This window comes from Typopeltis vanoorti, chromosome 4 (genome assembly GCF_054136105.1).
Source record: "Typopeltis vanoorti isolate ZY-2024b chromosome 4, IOZ_Tvanoo_1.0, whole genome shotgun sequence".
NCBI classification, from domain to species: Eukaryota; Metazoa; Arthropoda; class Arachnida; order Uropygi; family Thelyphonidae; genus Typopeltis; species Typopeltis vanoorti.
In genome coordinates this window covers 18,283,724-18,304,909 of record NC_143552.1, presented here as the reverse complement: position 1 = coordinate 18,304,909, position 21,186 = coordinate 18,283,724, and the positions used below count along the sequence as shown (strand labels likewise).

The window sequence follows — 21,186 nt, the reverse complement described above, 5'->3', positions numbered from 1 at the left end:
GCAGATAAGCACCACTCTGCATATCTCTTCATTTTTTTAACCATATATTCATTTCTAACTATCAGTAAGAAACACAGAAAACACTGCAGATGGATTTTCTGCATCAGCCGATAAAAGGAGCTCATCTTCTCTACTGTACTCATGGACTGGTACGGCCATGTTACTTACCGGATTCCATTCGTTTGAAAGAGAAAACTCGCAACCCTTACTTCAAAAAATATCGTCTTCTTCAGATTTCAGATGAGGAACTACTCCATAAATATAACATCTGATTGAAATCATCATCTGAATTATTTAGATCTTCCAAAATTCATACTTCATCAGATGCAGTTTTTTTCTTTTTGAGAGTAGCTCAGGAAACTCATCACTAGAACATATGGATTTCCAAGATGTTTTTAGTTTGCTGAGTTTCATGAGATGCATTCTTGTAGAATATAGAAGGATTCATTTTCTGAATAGATAAATGTTTACTTCTGATGTAGGTGTGCTGTCCAAAGACTGGGAGCAGCTGTTCCTATATAGTGAACAATATGCCCTCCCCAACAGCAACTATACTGAAGACGCAAGAAAAACAAGTAGTTTTATTGTATCACTGAATAATGTACAGAGACATTTGCAGTCTGTATAATATATTTATCAACAAATGGTGTAATTAGAGACAACTGAAATGAAAATGGCACTACCTAATGAAACACATGTCCCTTCCCACAGAAACTATGCTGCATAGACTTGGGCAAAACCGTTTTTTGTACTGTGAAAACACAGTACCTACCTAAAAACAATTGTCCTAACATTTGTCCAAATTTTCAATTACATGAGATAAGTGTTTGTTCAATTGCATTTGAAATTTTCGATGTCATTAAGACAGATCACCAATGCCAACTTCAAATAAAATTCTACTGAAAGGGTTGCAACTAACATAGCATATAAACTTTGCATCAGATCGGCCTGCCTGCAAGACACAGAAGCGGAACATAGATGGTAAGAAGTCCCATCAGTGCGATAAACGTGTGAAACACTTCCCGATTGGGAATTTCAGTGGACATAACAAAAAGAAATGTTAGTCCTTGTTGGAGAACCAATCAACAGAGTAAGGAATGATTACCAGACATATAAAAATATTTTGAGAAAATTTGGAGAAAAGAACAAAGCTAATAATAAGTACCTGCTAGGTGTCTATTCAGGACAAGGACTAATTATCAGTATGTTCCAACATTAAAATGCACACAAATTCATATGGAAAGGAGATGCAAGAAATGAGAACAGTCTCATTGAATGTGTTGATGGTGATGTTTTCCTACTGCCTCATGATATAGTAGCATAGAGAGGATTTCTGATTGGAAGTGACCACAATTTAGTGTCGAGCAGGATAAAATTGAATTTCTTATTGAAAATTTCAGAGATAAACAATTATTCAAATATGCAAATGTGATTCAAGAAAAAAATGAAAGAATTTGAAACAAGACCCAAACTGTGACATTCATGGGTAGACTGAAAAAAACATTGATTGATTCAGCCAGAGGATCATGTCATAAGGTTGTCTGCAAGGATAGAAAGATCAGAACTCCATGGTAGACTCAGGAAGTTAGAGGCAGTCAAAGAAAAGAACAACATGCATCAAAAGTTCCTAGTAAGTAAATAAGCATTTGTTCTTAGAAATACAGGGAAAAGTGTAAGAAAGTGAAGCAAGTGTCTTTCAAACAGAATACTTATCATACTTGGAATAGCAGTCGAACTCATTACATATGGGGGTAGTGAATTAAACAGAATACTTATCATACTTGGAATAGCAGTCGAACTCATTACATATGGGGGTAGTGAATTAACCACTCATATACATAAGCTGGTAAATTTAATATGGGAAAAAGAAGAGATACCCACAGAATTGAAAGAATCACTAATAATTTCAGTTTATAAAAAAGGAAACAAATATGAATGAAAATTACAGGGGAATATCGTCACTATCAGCAGGCTACAAAATTTTATCTAATATTATACCCAAAAGAATCTTACCTTATGTTAAAGAAAATGTGGTGAATATCAAGCAATTCCGAAGATACAGATGAACAGTTGACCAAATATTTACAATTAGACATATACTAGAAAAAAAAAACAGGAATACAATCTGCAGGTCCATATTTTATTTGTAGACTTTTAGAAAAGCATATAATAGTATTCATAGAGAAGGACTTTGGGGGAATATTAGATGAACTATGAATACCTCATAAGATAATATGTGTAATCAAAATTTGCACCACTGAAAGCCAAAGCACGGTATTAACAAATGGAATTAGATCTGAACCTTTTGATATTGAGACAGGATCGAAACAATGAGATGCTCTTTTGCCCAGAAAAATGCATTCGAGAAATTGTAAAAGAAAACATAAACAGAACAGTAATTTTAGGATATGCAGATGATATATTCCTTGTTGGAAAAAATAGAAGACATTAAAACAACATTCAGAAAACTCAAAATTGCTGCTAAAAACTAGAATTACAAATCAACCAGGATAAAACCGAATATTTAATTGTATGTAGAAATCACAATCCAGGTGGAAATGACCATTTTACAGTTGATAGCTTGAAAGTTAAAAGTGCCACCTCCTTCAAATATCTTGGAACATTGATTACTCAAGATAATAAAATTAGTACAGAAATAAAAGCTAGAATACATGTCTCCAGTAGATTTCATCATTCACCACATCATTTATTATCTTACAAAATTTTATCAAACAGAAATATACAAGACAATCATTAAACCGGTTGTTTTGTATAGAGCAGAAACCTGGAGCATAACAGACCAAGATGCAAAAGCACTGCAGATCTTTGAAAATAAAATGCTCAGAAAAGTCCGTTGACCTTTCAGAGGTAACACAATAGGTGAATGGAGAAGAAGACATAACCAGGAATCATATGAACTCCATAGATCCCCACTGCTAGTTGATAAGATTCGACAAGCAGATTGAGATGGCTTGGACATGTGGAAAGAATGGCTAAACAAGCATTCAAGATGGAGCCTGATAAAAAGCAACCCAGAGATAGACCATGGGTGCTTTGGGAGAATAATATGCAAAAAGACTTAGATGATATGGGAATTCAGAACGGGAATGAAAAAGCTAAAGAAGAAGATATGAAACGTTTGCAAGAGAAAAGCTGTTCAGAATGCTATAGATGTATGTTGTGAATGGGACATTATATCAAGCAATACTTAGTCAGCAGTAAGAATTAAATTTTTAAAAGAGGTATACCGTGAGTAGACATATCAATGCAAAATTAATAACGGAAAAAACTCGCGTACAAAGATTATTTAATTTTTGCCTGTGTGTCACAGGCATCTTCAGTACATTAAGCTCAAATTAAACAATAACTGACAATTCCAAAAAGTGCCACCTAAATAAGAATTAAAGGAAGTACAGGAAGATGGTTTGGTGTTAAATCAGGTGTGAGACATGGATACACATTATCCCCCCTCTGTTATTCATCATCTATATGGATCATATTAGGAAGGAAAGTGGTGTAAAATCTCTCATGATATGTGACTTTGTAACTTATTATGTTCGTTTTTGCATGTTTTTTTGTTTAAAAGAATGTCATCATCATCATCAAATTCCTGCCATGTACCCTCAAGGGATGTACAGGATATGACAGTACTACATGAAAAAATTACATCATTACTAACTTCCTATCTACAATTTTCCTCCAAATCAGTCTGTTACTTGTCAAGACTCCAACATTATCAGATCTTATATTTCTATCGTCTAAGGCACTTTGTACCGTATCAATCCACCTATATCTTGGTCTTCCTCTGGGTCGTTTTCCTGCCAACCTGGTAGAGAACACTTGTTTTGCTAATCTTTCCTCTCCCATTCTATTTAAGTGACCATACCATCTGAGATTAGCTCTGCTAACGCATTCCTGGATGCTGACAATGTCAAGTTCTTTCCTAATATCCTCATTTTTAATATGATATTGCCATTGATGCCATCTGTTCACGCCTCTAATCTTTCTCAGGACTCTCATATCTGCGGTCTCTAGTCTTTGGTCAAGTGTTTTACTTCTGACCCAGCTCTCAGATCCATAAGTTAAAATTGGTTTGAACACAGTCTTGTATACAGCTAATTTAGTGTTCCGACTAATTTCTTTCTTATTCCATATGAATTTATTCAATTGACTTCCCACGATACCAGCTTTGCTGATTCTGTTGTCTATTTCTATATTTAGTTTACCATCTTCAGTAAAAATTGTGCCTAAGTAGCTGAAATGTTTTACTTGTTCCACACGTTCTCCATTCACAACACAGTTGACATTTTCAATGATTCTGCCTATTTTCATTGTTTTTGTCTTTTTATTGCTGACCTTCATACCATATCTATTACAACAGCTATTCAATTTAGTCAGAGAATCTTGCAGACTTGTAGCGGATTTATTTACAAGTATAACATCATCTGCATAAAGCAAAGAGCTGACATTAACATCTCCAATTTTGATATCAGGTTTAATACCACATTCCTTCATAATGTGATCCATATAGATAATGAATAACAGAGGGGATAATGTACATCCTTGTCTCACACCAGATTTAACATTAAACCATCTTCCTGTACTTCCTTCAATTCTAACTGCTGACTCACAACTCAAATAAAGACTAAGTATTGCTTGATATAATGCCCCATTGACACCATATAACTGCAGCGTATTGAATAGCTTCTCTCTTGGCACCTTGTCATATGCCTTTTCCAAATCGACAAAACTTAAATACAGATCTTTGTTATATTCCCATGCTTTCTCGACTATTTGTCGTAAAGTGAAGATCTGATCCTGACAGCCTCTATTTGGCCTGAATCCAGCTTGTTCTTCACCAAGCTTTTCTTCCACAATTCTTCTCAACCGTTTCTCAAGTATACTTGCATAGATCTTGCCAGGAACACTCAGTAGGGAAATACCTCTGTAATTCTCACATTCAGTTTTATTTCCCTTTTTATATATGGGTACTATGAGAGCTCTACTCCAATCATCGGGAATTCGTCCCTCTGTCCAGGCTTTCTGAACTATGCAGTGCAGCCACTGTAAGACTCTTATACCACCATACTTCAGCATTTCTGGTCGAATATCATCTACTCCTGCTGCCTTTCCACATTTCAAGCCTTTGATGGCTTTTTCTACTTCAGGAATGGATATGTATTCCTGACTGCATGCCTGGTCAGTGTTTTTTATCACTTTGCTGTCATCACTGCTTGTTTCATTTAGCAGTTTTTCAAAGTAATTACTCCATACTTCAAGGATATCTTTTTCTCCTGTTTTCATTTCACCTTTATCATCTCTAATTCCTTTTACAGCACTCTTTCCTCCATTCCTAAGCTTCTTCAACAACCTCCAGAATATTTTGCCACCTTCTTGATATTTATTTTCTATATTCTTGCCAAAGTCCTCCCATGACTTTTGTTTAGCTAGTTTTACACACTGTTTAGCTTTCTTACATTTGTCTCTGTATTCTGTAAGAGTAAAAGCTGACTTATTTGCCAGGAACTTTTGATATGCTTTCTTCTTTTCCTTCACTGCCTCTTTAACTTCCTGTGTCCACCAGGGAGTTCTGATTTTTTTATCTTTGCACACAACCTCACCACATGCCTCTCTGGCAGAATCAATCAATGTTTCCTTCAGAGTTTGCCACTGAATCTCCAAGGTTTGATTCCTGTTCTCAAACTCTTTCATTTTCTTTTCAATAATATTTCTGTATTTTAGTCTACAGTTTACATCTGAGAGCTGTTCAACTTTTATTCGCTTTAAAACTTTCTTACATGTTATTCTTTTCAATATGAAATTCAATTTTATCCTGCTCAAGACTAAATAGTGATCACTTCCAATTTCAAATCCTCTGTCCACTCTGGTGTCCTGCACCAGGGAGAAAACATCACTATCAACAATAACATAGTCAATGAGACTTTTCTTATTCCTAGCCTCTTCTCTCCATGTGAATTTGTGCACATTTTTATGTTGGAACATGGTGTTAGTAATAACCAGTCCATGTCCTGAGCAGAAATCCAACAGATATTTGCCGTTATTATTAGCTTTGCTCTTTTCTCCAAATTTTCCCAAAATATTTTTGTATGTCTCACAATCATTTCCTACTCTGCTATTTAGATCCCCTACAAGGACCAACTTTTCCTTTTTCATTGTGTCAGTTGCTTTTTCTAAAGCCTCAAAAAATTCCTCCACTTCTACCTTAGTAGAACCTTCTGTGGGACCATAGGCACAAATAAGTCTCATTGTCCAGTTCCCCATTCTCATATTTGCCCACATTACTCTACTTGAGACTGACTGCCATTCAAGAAGATTAGCCTCGTATTTTGTGTTGAATACTATGGCTACTCCTTCTTTTCCTTGATTGTTATTGCCTGAATATAACATTTTGTATTTATTGCTCAGAAAGATCTCACCAGTTTTGGTCTTTTTTGTTTCAGTCACCCCTATTATGTCGATCTGGTACTTATCTAATTCCTCAGCTAGCTCCATTTCTTTGCCATTCAGGCTTCTTACGTTGATAGTACCGATCTTTAACTCTGGTGATGTTGAGTTGGGGCTTATTTTCAGATTTGTTCCAGTAGCTGACTTTTCGCTGTTCGCCCTGGTTCCCTGGCGGAAACAACGGGGGCCTTGTTTAACCGGGTGACGCCCCAGCCGGCATGAAATTTTGTCATGTTGTACCATCGTTTTTCATTTTGGTTTAACCAATAAGAATACAATTTGGTCGGCTAAATCCCAAATTACCAGCCCATCCTCGTTCGTTCAGTATCAAAGTAGATACCCAACAGGGTGCACCACGAGAAGGTGAGGATTGGACATTAGGTCAGAAGCCCTGGTCGGTTCTCCGCATTCCTTTAAAGGCTATGTGGAGGTCTCCTCTCAGTTATACAGCTTTGACCCTTAAGCACCCCTTAAAAGAATGTACTTAGAGTAATGTTAGTTTTGGACTGAAAAATTTTTTCTCTAATAATATTGTATTGAACCATTGTTAAAATAATGTGGTGCATGATGTCATCATGTAAGGCTATTAAGTAATGTTAAATCAGTAAGTCTAATTCTAAGATTAGTGAAGAATTCTGAGAATTACCATAGATGGAAATTTCCAAAGACGTGTGAAAGATGTTGGCATCATGTCCAAAGGTCAAATCTTGGCTGGCAGACATCAAACAGTGGACTGCCATGAGCTTTGAGGGACTGTTCAGAGTGGCTAGGATCGCTCGAAATTTGCCAAGGTGGTCGCTGACCTCCGATAGGAGATGACACTCAAAGAAGAATATTCCTTTCCCTATTCAGTTATGTTCAGTTTTACTGATTTGAATTTAGAGGATGTATCCAGTCCCAAATAATTTTTGCCAGTTGGAACAGAAGATCTAGAGTTTTGTCTAAAATATTGACAGGAAATCTATTATTATTATTATTATTATGATGATTATTATTATGTGACACCCTCAAGGAGTCCAAAGACTCATCGAGGGAGGGTACCTGCTCTACAACTCTCCGTCTCCACCAACTACACAACTACCATCCTCCATATCAATGCCATCTACTGTTCGCCACTGCCACTAGTATTTTCACAGACAATTACAAAACATCCATGCTCACTGCGGGACTGAAACCTGCAGTTTTTTGGCTGGAGAGCAGATACGCTAACCACTGAGCCAGCCAGGTCAGTTCTAACCCATGGAAAACTAGTAGAGATATCCATGAGTTAGAACTGATCTCTACTTGTTCCATGGTAAATAGAAGCAGAGATCAGTAAATTGAAATTTAAGTAGGGCTGGATTATGATCTGCCATGTTTGATCTGAATTACTCTGTTTGTATAAGACGAGATATACATTTGCCAGTATTCAATACCTCAGTTCATGTAAGTGTAAGCCTGGTGATTAGGATTGTGAATCATCTATATATCTTCTAGTTAAGCATTGTCAAGACATATTTTTTATGTGGCCCATACATGAGAAGTTGGTTGGTCAACCTGTAGTACATTAGGTACCTGCAGAGATTTGGGAAAGGAGAACTTGTTCATATTAGATTTGAAGACCTATTGATTATATTCCTTGGCAAACACCTGGGAAGGGAAGCTGTTCCACAGTACAGCATCAGGGAATGAAGGAGGAGGAAGAGATATTTGTTCTGTATGGAGTTTGACTGTGAAGGGATGTTGGGTGGCAGCTCTGTCTGTTTTAATGGGTTTGGTAGATAGAGGGTGATTTTTAATGCCAGTTCTGATAAACATTTGCCATGAAATTATTTATAGAAGATACATGCAGCAGATACTAAATGCCTGTATAAAAGCAACTGGAGGTGGTCAGGAATGGGTCATTAATCAGTCTGATTGCTCTCTCCTGTATTAATTACATCAAGTATTTTTAAGGAACTCTTTGAAAGCATGGTCCCAAATGTGTGAGCGGTACTCGATGGGTGGGTGGATTTGTGATATGTAAAAGTTAATAGCTGTTCAAAGGTAAAGTAATGCCTTGAGCAAAAGAGGAATCCTGATTTTTTGGATGCCAAGGAAGCAATGGTTGTAATATATTTAAGCCAAGAGGATCTTGATGTCAAGGTAATCCCAAGGAGTAAACAACGAAAATAACATGATAACCATAGTAATAAACTTTAATGAGAAGCACATATATTTTGTACTGAAAATAACAGTACATCATCAGTGTGTGGAAACAATGAGCAATTCATATTTAAAGATTAGAATCCCAAAAAGAGAAATCTCATCTTGCCTAGAGATTTGGATGTTGTCAAGGGAGAATATGGTTCTTTTTTTGTGTGGAAAATAAGGCATAACTGTGTTTTGCAGGCATTGAATTGACAAAATTATCCATGCCCTATCAAAGAATGATTTGGAGATCAGAATTTAGAGTTTTAGAAGTTGTTGTTCTGTAGATTGTGTGGTACAAGTGAAAAGGAGGAATGTGCTCTTCATCAGTGAAACTGTGTATGGAATTGATGGTCAACTGGAGCATGTCATTGATATATAGAAGAAAGAGCAGGGATGAGAGGACAGAATCTTGTAGGACCCTAGCACTGGTTACATAGAAGTAGGGGACCGTCTGCCATCATGGTCAATATGCTTCCATTGTGAAAATTGCAACCTAGTTGAAGAAGTCACAGGACAGAGAAGGTTGAAGGCAATAATCCAGCCAAGAGAATGAGGCATAGAAGTCTCAGAGGTCATCCAACTTGCCATTCTTATACTGCTAGATAACTCTTGGGCACAAATGGCTGTGTGAGTGATGCTCAGTGGGGGGGGGGGGAGATAAGCATAAGGTTGTGGTCTGAATTACCTTAGGGAGTTACAACGTTCACAGTATGTTTGGAGGGATAACTAGTGAGGAAGAGGTCCAGAGTGTTTGGAGAGTGGTTTTGTTTGCCATTTTTGCTGTAGGCATTAGTAAGCATTTGCACATGACTGATATTAAATGAATAAAAAATGACTGTTATAGGACACTTAAAGAGTACTTATGAACTTTTCCATGATATGCCTTTTAAGAATTGTGCTGCAGTTTTGTTTGGTGGAGTTTGTATAAGAAATCACTTTTAAAACAATAAAATAAGGAGCACATGTCTAGATCAACTTATTCCAAGCCACTACCTACTATTAATAGCATATCCTGCTTTTCCACTCCTGGAATCACATTTTATCTAATGTGCAGTTACCTTGCTGTGATGTAGTGGGCAGCCATATTTATATAGTTTATACATTTATAAACCTTATTACACACTTCTGGTAGTTCCGGTCTGTTGTCAAGACTTACCCTTCTGCATCCCTTTGGATAGCACAGAACGATCCAAAGAGGAGAGGGACAAGAATACAAATACCCCTACTCCAGCCCTGTTATTATTTGTCTGTAACGGTTTTTATATCTCTATATCTACAGAAATAAGTGTCATAGAGAAACAGTAACTTAATATTATGGCTTAGCATTAGTTTCCATGTGGCTTCTTGTTTAACTAGTCTGTGGGGTCCTTGTACATTCAGTGAAGCAATGCAGAAAGGAGATAACATGAGTAGTGAAGTGTAGCTGATAAGTGTTTCACCCCCAGATTTTGGATGACCCTAGCACTGGTTACATAGAAGTAGGGGACCGTCTGCCATCATGGTCAATATGCTTCCATTGTGAAAATTGCAACCTAGTTGAAGAAGTCACAGGACAGAGAAGGTTGAAGGCAATAATCCAGCCAAGAGAATGAGGCATAGAAGTCTCAGAGGTCATCCAACTTGCCATTCTTATACTGCTAGATAACTCTTGGGCACAAATGGCTGTGTGAGTGATGCTCAGTGGGGGGGGGGGGGGGGGAGATAAGCATAAGGTTGTGGTCTGAATTACCTTAGGGAGTTACAACGTTCACAGTATGTTTGGAGGGATAACTAGTGAGGAAGAGGTCCAGAGTGTTTGGAGAGTGGTTTTGTTTGCCATTTTTGCTGTAGGCATTAGTAAGCATTTGCACATGACTGATATTAAATGAATAAAAAATGACTGTTATAGGACACTTAAAGAGTACTTATGAACTTTTCCATGATATGCCTTTTAAGAATTGTGCTGCAGTTTTGTTTGGTGGAGTTTGTATAAGAAATCACTTTTAAAACAATAAAATAAGGAGCACATGTCTAGATCAACTTATTCCAAGCCACTACCTACTATTAATAGCATATCCTGCTTTTCCACTCCTGGAATCACATTTTATCTAATGTGCAGTTACCTTGCTGTGATGTAGTGGGCAGCCATATTTATATAGTTTATACATTTATAAACCTTATTACACACTTCTGGTAGTTCCGGTCTGTTGTCAAGACTTACCCTTCTGCATCCCTTTGGATAGCACAGAACGATCCAAAGAGGAGAGGGACAAGAATACAAATACCCCTACTCCAGCCCTGTTATTATTTGTCTGTAACGGTTTTTATATCTCTATATCTACAGAAATAAGTGTCATAGAGAAACAGTAACTTAATATTATGGCTTAGCATTAGTTTCCATGTGGCTTCTTGTTTAACTAGTCTGTGGGGTCCTTGTACATTCAGTGAAGCAATGCAGAAAGGAGATAACATGAGTAGTGAAGTGTAGCTGATAAGTGTTTCACCCCCAGATTTTGGATGAGTCTAATGAGGAGCATATTGTCATCAATTGGAGTTATGTCCATTGAAATACTGATAGTTAAATCAATGCAAAAGTCATATTTTCCATATATAAGCAGAAAAATGGTGTTATCACCATATTATTTAATTCTTTGGATCAAAGATCATTGCAGCAAATTTTTTCCCTTGTAATATGTCAGTTATTCTTGATAAAATTGATTTTTTTTCCCTTTACATATGCACAAGTAAACAAAAGTTTGCACATGGTCATACAAAATATTTTAATAATATGGTGATACCCCATTTTGCTACTTGTATATAGAAAATATGACTTCTACATTGATTTAGCTCTTGTATCTCCACAAGTCTGTCACCCATTGGGTGACACCTCAGTAAAGATTTAAACTAGTCTAAGTGGTTATCCTTTACATGTCCAAAAGTAGGCATGATGTTCATTATGGAATACTGAGGCAGTTTGATATGAAGTCATCATCCTATATAAAGTATCCTGTTGTAGATACTTCACATGCAGATCTTGATTCATGTTTGATGGCTAAAAACAAGAATATAATTTCTCGCAAAAAAAAAAAAAAAAAAAAAAAACTTGCTATAAATTCTGAACATCTACTAATTATTATTGTAGATGATGTTTAACTGACTAAAGAATAAACATTCCGTGATCCATTAAATTGGAATCAGTTTTCTCTGTATCTTCCATTTTACAGATGCTAGTGATTCTCTCTCATTTCTTGTTAGTAAAATAAAAAAAAAAATGTGAAAGTTCGCAATGACTTGTCTCAGTAATCATGTCTCAAGAGAAAACTACAGCATTAATTACAATTCATGACTATTAAAAGAACCCAGTGAGATCATACGCTTCCATGACATCCTGAACCGAATTACTCAAATAAACCTCCATTGTGAGACTAGCTTCACTTGAAAAGTCCTTATAAAGATCCTTCAATCCTAGACAGGATTTGAAGTTTCAGTCTTTACGCCTGAAAACCATTATCTTTACCACCTGATAAAATAATTCATATATAGAAAAAAGTGAATAGGAAAGAAGAAAGATCATGTTTTTTTGGAATTATGAAAGTCAATAGAAATAGATTGGATTCTTCTTTTGAACAGGCTCGGCACACCTGCACATAACCAAGGCAGCTTCAGGGATAAGAATTTAGAGTGGAATGGGAAATGAATGTTTCCATACCAATAATCAGTGCCTTTTGGGGGGGGGGGGGGACAGAGTGCAACAGTACAGCATACCAGCACTTCAATTAAACAGTAATTTTGAAATTTTTTATACATTTACCTAGTATTAAAATAAACTTAGTTATTTAATGAAATTTGCATTTTTACTAGACCTATTGTTAAGATATTTGCTATAACTATTTTTAGAATTTTAATGTATATATTATTAACATGTTCACACCAGTCTGTGTCTCACGTGTTGCTCCTCAAGCATGATATACTGTATTTTAATGCTACAATAAAACCTTTACTTTTTTTTTTTTTTTGGTTTGCTATGGTATAGTGTTCATTCCCATTGTTTCTTATTGTAGTCCTTACACTATTCATTACCTAAATACTCCAATTACTCTATTTTTCACTGAATACAGTATACACTGGCTATGTTTGTATGGTGCTTTGTGGGGGGTGGGGATATGCTTCACTGCATAGAGTCATTTTCATTCTAGTACTAAACAACCAATATATATTGGATAAGTAAACAGAAAGCATTGGATAAATTCTCATGTCCTGCTTGAAAGTCAAGTACAACACGAGTCGATTTGTCTCTTCCTCTCACAAATGTGTTAATTAAATCATTTTACTTTTTGCATCTGACATTAGCAAATTCTGTTCATTCAAGAAGTAATATAAAAAAAACATTGTCTTGAATTGTAAAGTAAAAAATGAAAAATTCTTCTCAAGTAGCTTCTCCAATTTGGAGGTTAGCAATCATGGTATGCCAGAGTGTCCAATCCGCTGCCATTCTTTTGTTCTCATTATAGCTCTTGTTATCATCAATTTTTTACATCATCAATCCAAGAAGTTCTTCATCTACCAGGAGATCTTCTTCCCTCCAGTATTTCCAGAGATGTTTTCCTTGCTTATCCTCTTAATATGTGTCTTGCCAATTTGCACTTTCTCTTTATAAGATCTTCCATGAGTGCTCTTTTGGTTCCCATTAACTTAATACCTCTTCATTAATTTTTTTTTTTTTTTTGTCTCATTCCAGGAATCTTCATTGCTCTCCTATAGCACCACATCTCAAAGTCCTGCAATTTCTTGATTATGAATTTTGTATATGTCCATGTCTGACATCCATAATTCATTGTGGACCATACATGGGACCATACTATAAAAGCCTCCACAAAACAAATGAAAAAATGAGTGAAGAGTTAATTACTGAAGTTGTGTCAAAGACTGTTTTTGTTCATGATTGTATCCGCTTCCAACAGCAAAGAATGACTGACATGAATGATTGTTCACTTTGCTGAATTGTTGATAAAAATACTTCTGTATGTAGTATTACTGGTTGAAGTATCAAAATAAGAGACTCGGATGCCAGACCATTGTTAGGGTATATGTCGCTTTAAAATTAAAGAAAATACGTGTATGTTGTTTTAAAAAGCTTTTTCAGTGGTTGAGATATAGTTTTGCTGCCCTTGAAGCCTTCTCCTGGGCATTGCTTTAGTTGCTTAGTGAGTTTCAACAGTCCTGCTTGAACGTGTATAATGTACACAAGTGGAATGAATTCTTGGAGTGGAAAAGAAGATGGGCATGAAGATTTTTTAAGGAATGAGCAAACTACCAAGTCGCATGTTATCTTCAGTTTTTTCCTGCTAGCAAGAATGCATCACCTATTTTTTTACAAAAAAAAAAAGCACTTCCAATAATAATTATTTGGATGATGTATCCATTGTAAATATTTGGATCATATAACTAAAAACAATAAGTCAACCAAGAAAATGAAGCATAAAAATCGCAAAGATTATCATACTTAGCCCTTCTATAATGCCAGACAGCATGTGTATGAGAGTGGATTTATGAAAGTTGCTCCATGGAAAAAGAAATCAACTGAATGCAGATGGAATGCTAATGATGAAGATTTTAGAGAGTCATCTGGTATTCCTGGTATATGGACAATTTGTGTGAGAACATTGATGATTATAAATATAAACACCTCACCTTCTCTACCTGCTGGATTTATGCAGTTGGAAAACTAGGAAAGGAAATCAAAACATTCAGAAAGGTTGGGTGACATTAACAGAGAGACATTTTATGATTGAAAAGCAGGCTCTTTTCATGATCTACCATCATGAACATATTGATGATATGTTTATGATCATGATGTTACCAGAAAAAACTAGGAAAGGTAATCCATATCTTTGCTCCTGGATTCAGATATAGTTTTTGACCACCTCAAACTTCTAGTAAGCAAAGTGATGGTATTACACCAAGTAATGAACCATTAGAGTCTGAACCTAGGGACCTGTGAAATGACCTGCAGCTTCTCAGCATCCCTTTTCGTTCCTGCATGCATATCAAATTTTTCTCATGAAATGCTCCCCACCAACTGTTCACTGTAGATAATATCAACAGGTTCCTTTTTTCTCAACCCTCACCTATATAAACTGCACATGGTAATAGTTTACTATGAGTTTCTCTGTTAATTTCCTATATGTGAAATTGATGTTTAAATGTTTGTGTAAATATTCTTGAATCCCTTGTACATTTGGATTCAGTTTAGATATTAGAAGTACAACTTCATTCAGGAATAAGGCCAATATGCTAAATCTGTTAATTGCTTGTGTTCTACAGTTGGTTCGCCTGTTTTGCAGAATTTAAAACCTGAGTTTCTAACACAAAAAATCTGCCGCCTCTGTATGAGAACTAATTGGCATTTAATTAAAAAGCTTTATAAAGGTTCTTTGCATCCTCTTATAAGATTCACTCCTACACCATGTCCAAACTAAGGGCATGATTAGCACTTTTTGAGCTATGGTGGTGGTGGTGGGGGGGGCTCTTGCTTCAAAATTATAGTATGTAAAAGAAAAACAAAGTGAGATAAGGGTTAACTTTGGCACTGAAGTTCTAAGTATAGATGGAATGATACCATACTGATAGAATTCGTAATATTCAGAGTTGCTGATATCTCCCTCTCTGAATAGATCAGGAGTATCTTAAGTAAAAATTAAAGATGCTGTGAAATTATATTCTTGGTTTAATCCTTTATCCAGGTGTAAGCAAACAAAGTTTGCATGTGAAGTATCTTCACGACTGGGCTGCTTGTATATAGAGCTAATGACTTCACATCAATTGCCTTAGTATCTCATAATGCAAAGCACATCCTTGCATTATATACATCCTTTGGGATGTATATAATGCTATACATTATGAGAAGGGCCACTACCCAGAGGTTTCTATAATATAATATATCTGCACTTTAATATACCTTTATTGAGGTATATTAAAGTGCAGAGATACCTCTCCAAAAATTCTGAACGATCCACAAGATAAATCTCACTGAGCGACCCTAAAGGATCTCCAGGACAGGAAATTCAATTGTGGCTTCACTCAGTGAAAGGCAAAAGCCCACCACCACCGAGTGGTGGTGGATTTTTGCCTGTCACTACTCTCCAAGAAGTAAGCAAACCCAAAGACAAGCATAATTAAATGTGAAGGTGGAGCTCAGAAGAGATACCAAAGTCAAAGTAATGCAAACATTATATATTTCCCACATACAAGTAATGAATTTAGTGATATACATTGAAAATTGTTTCATTTGGTTATACTATACATTAAAGATGCCAAAAAATTATATTCTTGGTTTAATCCTCTATCCAAGTGTAAGAAACAAAATTTGTGCATGAAGTATCTCCATGACTCAACTACATGCATATAGAGGCTAATGACTTCACATCAGTTGCCTTATTTTTGGAATCTTTAATTTATAGTGAAATGAAAAAAAGATGTGTAATGAGATGAAAAATTTGGAGAATAAGAATGGATAAGTACAAAAGGTTAAGGTGAAGTAAAGCAGAAAAAAAGAGGTGACAAATGACTCGACAATAGCGATGTATGGAGATTCCATTATTAGAGGTGTGGTAAATGAGAAATTCTATAGAGTATGTTTTCCATAAAGGAGAATTAGCAAGATAATTGATAAGATAAGAGATGCTGACAAGCAAGTTGAAACTTTTAACATTTCAATATCTTAAGTAAATGATGTGGTAGTAGTTGGAGGAGATGCAAATATGTTTATGTTCATTGATGTGGCAATTTGAGAAAAGATATTGTATCTAGAAGTCTGCTCGACCATATTACCACTAGAGTGCTTATTTCCAATGCTTGTTTGATTCATGAACTGAGAATAAATTACATGGTTGATATGCATGTGATTGATATGATTTTTAGCTTTGAGTAAGTAGTTAATGTACCTGCTCTCCAGTCAACAGACTTCAGTTCAAATATTGCTTAATTATGGATATTTGTGATTGGTTTTATATATGAGATAGATAAATTTCTTCACTCAATTTATGGCCCCATCCCATCTATAAAAAGTGGCTTTAAAAAGTTCTGTGTTTATTCTAAGAGTAGGGTGTATGTATTTTGTAACCAATAAATAAAAAATACAAAAATAATAAAGATAAATAAAAAGAACTTTAGCCTGCCCATGTTACCAATGTACTGTAGGTTTACAGCCTTTCATGAGGAAAAGTCATGTAAAAAAAAAAAGTTGAATTTTGCTTTATAATTCCCTAGACTTTTGGAGAGATTATGTAGGCAATTGCAAACAGTGGCTTTAACTAAACCCAAAAATGCATCTATCATTTGGATATAAGAGCAAATAGTTTTGTGCTTTTGAGTTTTTCAACTCAGATTTGAATTGGTTGATTACATTTTTTTCAGATAGATTAAAATAAGAATTGTAGAGTTTTTTTTCTTATAAATAAATAAATATGTTTAATGAGTTTCATCATTGATAAAACTGGCAGTTTTTGAAGCTTAATTTATTATTTTGTTTGTCACTTAGCTCCAAGAAATATTTCTAACTATATCAATGGATATTAAAAACAGAATTGAAAATCAGACACCAAAAATAAGGAGAAAGATTAGGTATTTTGTTGTTTTTTCTTATGTCTACATATAGTTTAAATGAGTTTTAAAGTTAACAATGAGAAATATGACTAGCATTATAGGCTTCTTTGTAAGCCATCACCTCTTAATCTAAAAAGTAAAGAAGTGATTCCATTAATTTTTTTTTAAAAAAAAAGCTTCATTAATTGCATAATACATAGTGGTATCATTTGTTATTACACTGATCAAACTTAGAACTGTTTTTGACATTCATGCCACATATATAATTTTGTTTTGCCTAATTATGACTCAAACAAAATTTAATAGTGATCCTTAAAATGACTAAATTTCATTAAATATTATTCCTGCAAGCCAAGGTGGGATTGTTATAGTTACAAAAAAAATAATTATAATGGGGAAAGTTTTTTGTCAAGTAGCATTGAATCTAGGACTAGCTTAATAGTGAAAATTTCTGCAATCTATACTATTGACCAAATACACATTACCCTTACAAAATTATCATTATTTATATGCAACACCGTTTAAGATTGTTTAGCAGTGTGAATGATCAGCTGGCAATATTTCTGTTGCTTTTGACACATTTACAGTATATACTAATATCAAATAGCAGTAGTAGTACTTTTTGAAAAATCCACAGGTGTATCAAATGTGGTTTATGAAACTTGTTCCATTTTTCACATATGTACTTGCTGTAAATATATAATTTTCTTTTTGCCTGATTTTGTCATATGAAACGGCTGAACAAATGTTAATAGATATCCAAAATATCAAATGTTATTCATCTTCGTCCAGTAGAATTAATAATATTATTGCAAATCATTTTTCCTTTAAAAATTATCCTGTTGAAACTAATATGAACTTTATGGACATCATTTCATGTACATCCTAAATCCAAAATTTTATTATTATTAATATTATTATTATTACTATTATTACGGGCAACTCCAGGGAGTCATTAGACTCATCGAGAGAGGCCCCAAATCATATTCATCACAACTATTTGACATTCATACAGTATCTATCATACCTCGCCTTAAACTCATTCACTGTCACAGCATCCACCACAGACTCAGGGAGTGCATTCCACTCATTCACTACTCTAAAAGTAAAGAACCCAGCTCTAACACCTTTACTAACCACACTTTTGCCCAGTTTCCATGGATGTCCCCTAGTCCTCCCACAACCAGCCCTGTTCTCAAAAATATCTTCTGAATTAATTTTATAGAAACCCTTCAGTAATTTGAATGTCTCAATCATATCTCCCCTCCTCCACCTATCAACCAATTTTTGCAACCCACAAATCCTGTTCTCATACGGTTCATTCCACAGACCTGCTATCATCTTGGTCACTCGCCTCTGGATCCTCTCCACCTCCTCCCCATCAAGAAGAAACCTAGGTGACCAGATCTGAGCACAGTAGTCTAGATGGGGTCTTATCAAGGCTCGATACAGAGGAACAATAACCTGCTTGTCTCTGCTTGTCAACGTATTCTTCAGCAACCAAGTGATTTGATGAGCTGTTTTGGTCACTTTTGCAATGTGTCCCCTAAATTTCAATTCCTTATCTACCAACACTCCTAAATCTCGTGCCTCATCAATTTCCTGGAGCACGGTTCCACCAATGCAGTAAACTGCTGCCAATCTTTTCACCCCAAAATGCATAACCTTACATTTTGCCACATTAAACTGACATCCATTCTCCTTAGCCCAGACCTCCAATCTATCCAAATCATCCTGCAAAATTTTGACGTCATCTGCATTCACTATTGCCCTACCCAACTTCGCATCATCCGCAAACAAATGAACTGTTCCTCTCAGATCATTTCCTATATTATTTATGAACAAATTAAACAGCAGTGGTCCAAGAACAGATCCTTGTGGCACACCACTAGTCACAGGCCATTTTTGTGGACTCTACTCCCGAGTAAACCACTCTCTGATATCTCTCCGTCAACCACCCTCCTATCCATCTCACCAACCCTATGTCCATTCCCATATGCTGCAATTTACTGATTAGAATTCCATTTGGAATCCTGTCAAAGGCCTTGGCAAGGTCCAGTAGAATCACCGTAAACCCATTACCCTTATCCAGTCCAGCCGTCACTGTGTTATAATACGTGAGCAAGTTACTGAGGCATGACCTACCCTTCACAAAACCATGCTGTCCCCGATACAGTATCCCATTTTCTTCTATCCAATCTTGTATTTTCCTCTTGACTATTTTCTCTAAGACCTTGACAATGATTCCTGATATGCTAATCGGTCGGTAATTTACAACAGCAGTCTTGGAACCACCTTTATGCAGTGGAACTATTTTCCCCTCTTTCCACCCGCTCGGGACTAACCCAGACCCGAGACTCAAATTAAACAAAATGGTCAAGGGTACTGACAATTCTTTAGCTGCTTCTCGTACAACACGAGCTGGTATACCATCCAATCCCACAGATGTATTGACATTGAGGTTATGCAATAGACTACTCACCTCCACTTCATTAACCACAATTCCCGTATAATCTACTGGTTTATTCGTTTCTGCAATGTCACCACCTGGATGATATACTTTTGCAAAGTGCTCACTCAGTAACTCAACTATCTCAACTGATTCAGTTACCTCATTACCATCGGCATTCTTTAAAATCAAGCTGCCATGTACATTTTTCCTTTTACTTGCTACATATCTAAAAAACTGTTTAGGATTCTCTTTAGCCTGCATGGCCAATGTTCTTTCGTAATCCTTTTTTGCTTTTCTTACCACACTCGTCACCCTTCTGGCCTGCGCTTTATACCGTTCATGTGCCTGCAGGTCACCCTTCTCCTTAAATTCCCTCCATAGTTGTTTCTTTTTTTGCAGCTCAAGCTTAATGGTGTTATTCATCCATTTTACCCCTACTTGATTTATTATTCGGACTCTAAGTATACAGTCAGCCATTGCTTCATGCAAGCACTTCTTAACTACCTCCCATGCACTATCAACTTCTAGTCCTTGCAGTTGTACATGCCATGGCACTGAACCAATCAAACTCATAAGCTTGTCATACTTTCCAGCCCGATAATTCCACATATACCCTGTCTTAATTGAAAATTCTACACCTTTAGCCACCTCCCAAGTTAAGACCCTATGATCACTCTCACCGATTGGTGGCAATGTGGTCATATTTGTTACAGCCAAATCCTCAGATGTAATTACTAGGTCAAGCACTCTCTGACCCCTAGTATTTTCCATTACATGCTGTCGCAAATAGTTATCCCTTAATAACCGCATAAAATCCAGTTCCTTCCTCCCGTGTGTCCTCTCCTCACTCCAATCAATGCGACCATAGTTGAAATCTCCCATAATAATCACCCTCCTTCCACCCATTTCTTCTATTTGCTTGTGCATACTGTCACCACCATCTTTTCCATCACCTGGTCTATAGCAGCACCCAATTGTATATTTAGTTCTGATAGCCACAATCTCACACCAAATGGCCTCAAATGTGCTCTTTTCTCTATCCTGCAATTCAACTTCTATTCTCCTTGGCTGTAGCTCATCAGCTATCATCAACAATACTCCTCCCCCCATTTTATTCTCTCTGTCATTCCTGAACACACTATACCCATCACATTCAATCCCACTAGTTATATCATCTACAGTCAGCCATGTTTCACTAATACCTATAACCTGTGGTCTGGAAGTGCCAACCATGGCCAAAAACTCTTCCTTCTTGTTCCTAATACTCCTAGTATTAATGTACATGAATTTAAGACCCCCATTAGACCCAATCCTACCTTGATGCCTTATATTAACTATCCCACTCAGATTTGTTGTCCATATTTGCTCTGGCATATTATATTCATTCTTACATTCAACTGCCTCCATAAGGACTGTATCTCTACTCCCCCCCCCCCCTAACAAATCTAGTTTCCTTGAATTTGCACATCCACTACATTCAGCAACACTTTCTCAAGTCTTCTTACACCGTAACC

General features: G+C 36.1%; 1 protein-coding gene across 1 annotated transcript in view; it reads left to right on the top strand.

Moving 5' to 3' along the window:
- LOC150107135 (small ribosomal subunit protein mS39-like) overlaps positions 1-21,186 on the top strand; it is a 369,834-nt gene that overhangs the window by 228,007 nt on the left and 120,641 nt on the right. The window contains exon 15 of the mRNA XM_090391018.1: positions 17,156-17,238. Coding sequence (XP_090247144.1) covers positions 17,156-17,238 — 83 coding nt within the window. The remainder of the gene's footprint in view (positions 1-17,155; positions 17,239-21,186) is intronic.